The following is a 1644-nucleotide window of genomic DNA, read 5'->3' as shown; positions in this document are numbered from 1 at the left end:
CCAACAACTCCAGGAGATCGCGATTCTGCACTGGCGTTCCATCAGATTTCAGCCAATTCTTCTTTTGCCACGTTCCGATCCATTCCGTCATGGATCGGATCAGAAGCATACTGTCTGAGAAGATGAATAACATGCGCGATCCCTCCGGGTCCTCTAAATTGGCACGCTTCATGGCTTCCAGTGCCGCCATATACTCCGCCCTGTTGTTCGTGGCTCGATCCTCCACTAACGTCTTGGCTACATTCCATTCCTCACAGTGTGGGAATATACAGGCGTATCCTGCACGACATTTCCGACGTCCGTTCTCTAGTGCACTACCATCACAGAAAGCCACTAAAGTAGTCGGATCTTTTGGGTCAGGATTTCCTTCCTGGCTCTTTGTAGCGGTTGCATGTTGGTTCACGAAAGCCTCGGCCTCCTCTTTTGTCGGGAATTTCTTGAAACTGGCCCTGAAGAAGTTTTCCACTTGTATTTTGGCTTCTTTCCACGTCCGAAAGACCCCCGTCTTCCTCCCTTTGGCCACAGCGTACCACCAACCTCCACTGGGCTTGGAATTGTCGGTTAATTGAGTGCCATTAGCAGTTGTGGCGGTAGATTTCGGAGTCTCATTGGGTTTAAGTTTCTGAGCGGGAGGTGGTCTCAATTCATCGTCAGCCACGGTACTCTCTTCTCTAGGTCTTTTAGCTTTAGGGGTTGACTGTGCGCCGTTGTAGGCGTCGATGAACGCCTGCGCCTCGCTCTGGGTCTTGAACTTCTTGTATCTGCAGCCAGTGAAGTCTTTCACCTGAGCTTCGCACTCCCCCCACGTCGTGAAGATGCCAGTCGAGCGACCCGCGGCCACTGCGTAATAGCGACCCGCGGCCACTGCGTAATAGCCACCCTTTGCCATTGGCTGATGAAAAAGGTTTTGTGATTGAGGATGATGTAGCCATGATCCAAATTTATTTAGGATTTGTAATTTGATCTGAAGCATGTTGAAGTTTGAATACAAAGTGGTGTCTAAAACTTCGAAGGCAAGATTCTGGATGGCATTCAGACGAAAAAAAACCATCAAATTTTTAATGGAATCTATCGTTAAAGCCTGTCTTTTGGCTCGTAATAAAATAGGCTTGGATGGCATTCAGATCTCTGAAAATATTTTTTTCCATTCCCATTTAAGTTGTATCGGGCGCATGGGCCTGTCTTTTAGATACCCCATCATTTGTTTTTGTTTTTACTGGTAGAGCTTCAGTAAACGAACAACCCAACTGGGATTATTCATGTCCATGTGTTGTGTGTTTACACATAGTTTCATGCAATACAAATATCAAGTGAATCCATTTATTTTTGACACATATGCATGGATTCTTATGAGGTTTCGAGCTGCGGAGGGAAAATTCATAAATGAATGCATAGACTTCGAAAAATAAATGATACATTAACTGATCCGGATACGATCCCGCATTCATTCTCTTATACTACAGCGCTACATTGATTTACGTAATTGGCAGTGAAACGGCTACTAACGCGAAGCTACAGCTGTAGGCAGGTTTCCCAGGCATATTCTGCAGAAAATAAAAGTCTATGCTAAATAATTAGCACCCTATCTTTTTCCAACTACCCGTTTAATAACAGTGATCAGCATTTACCGCCAAAAGTTTGGAT

General features: G+C 45.2%; 1 protein-coding gene across 1 annotated transcript in view; it reads right to left on the bottom strand.

Moving 5' to 3' along the window:
- Nucleotides 1-889, bottom strand: part of PPTG_08974 (hypothetical protein) — a gene marked incomplete at both ends in the record, with an annotated part of 2520 nt that extends 1631 nt beyond the window's left edge. Inside the window, one exon of the mRNA XM_008903730.1 lies at nucleotides 6-889. Coding sequence (XP_008901978.1) covers nucleotides 6-889 — 884 coding nt within the window. The remainder of the gene's footprint in view (nucleotides 1-5) is intronic.
- Nucleotides 890-1644: the final 755 nt, after the last annotated feature.

The sequence above is a fragment of the Phytophthora parasitica genome (genome assembly GCF_000247585.1).
Source record: "Phytophthora parasitica INRA-310 unplaced genomic scaffold supercont2.16, whole genome shotgun sequence".
Taxonomy (NCBI): domain Eukaryota; phylum Oomycota; class Peronosporomycetes; order Peronosporales; family Peronosporaceae; genus Phytophthora; species Phytophthora nicotianae.
Note: the sequence above shows the minus strand (reverse complement) of the source record. Positions and strands in the feature narration are given on the sequence as shown.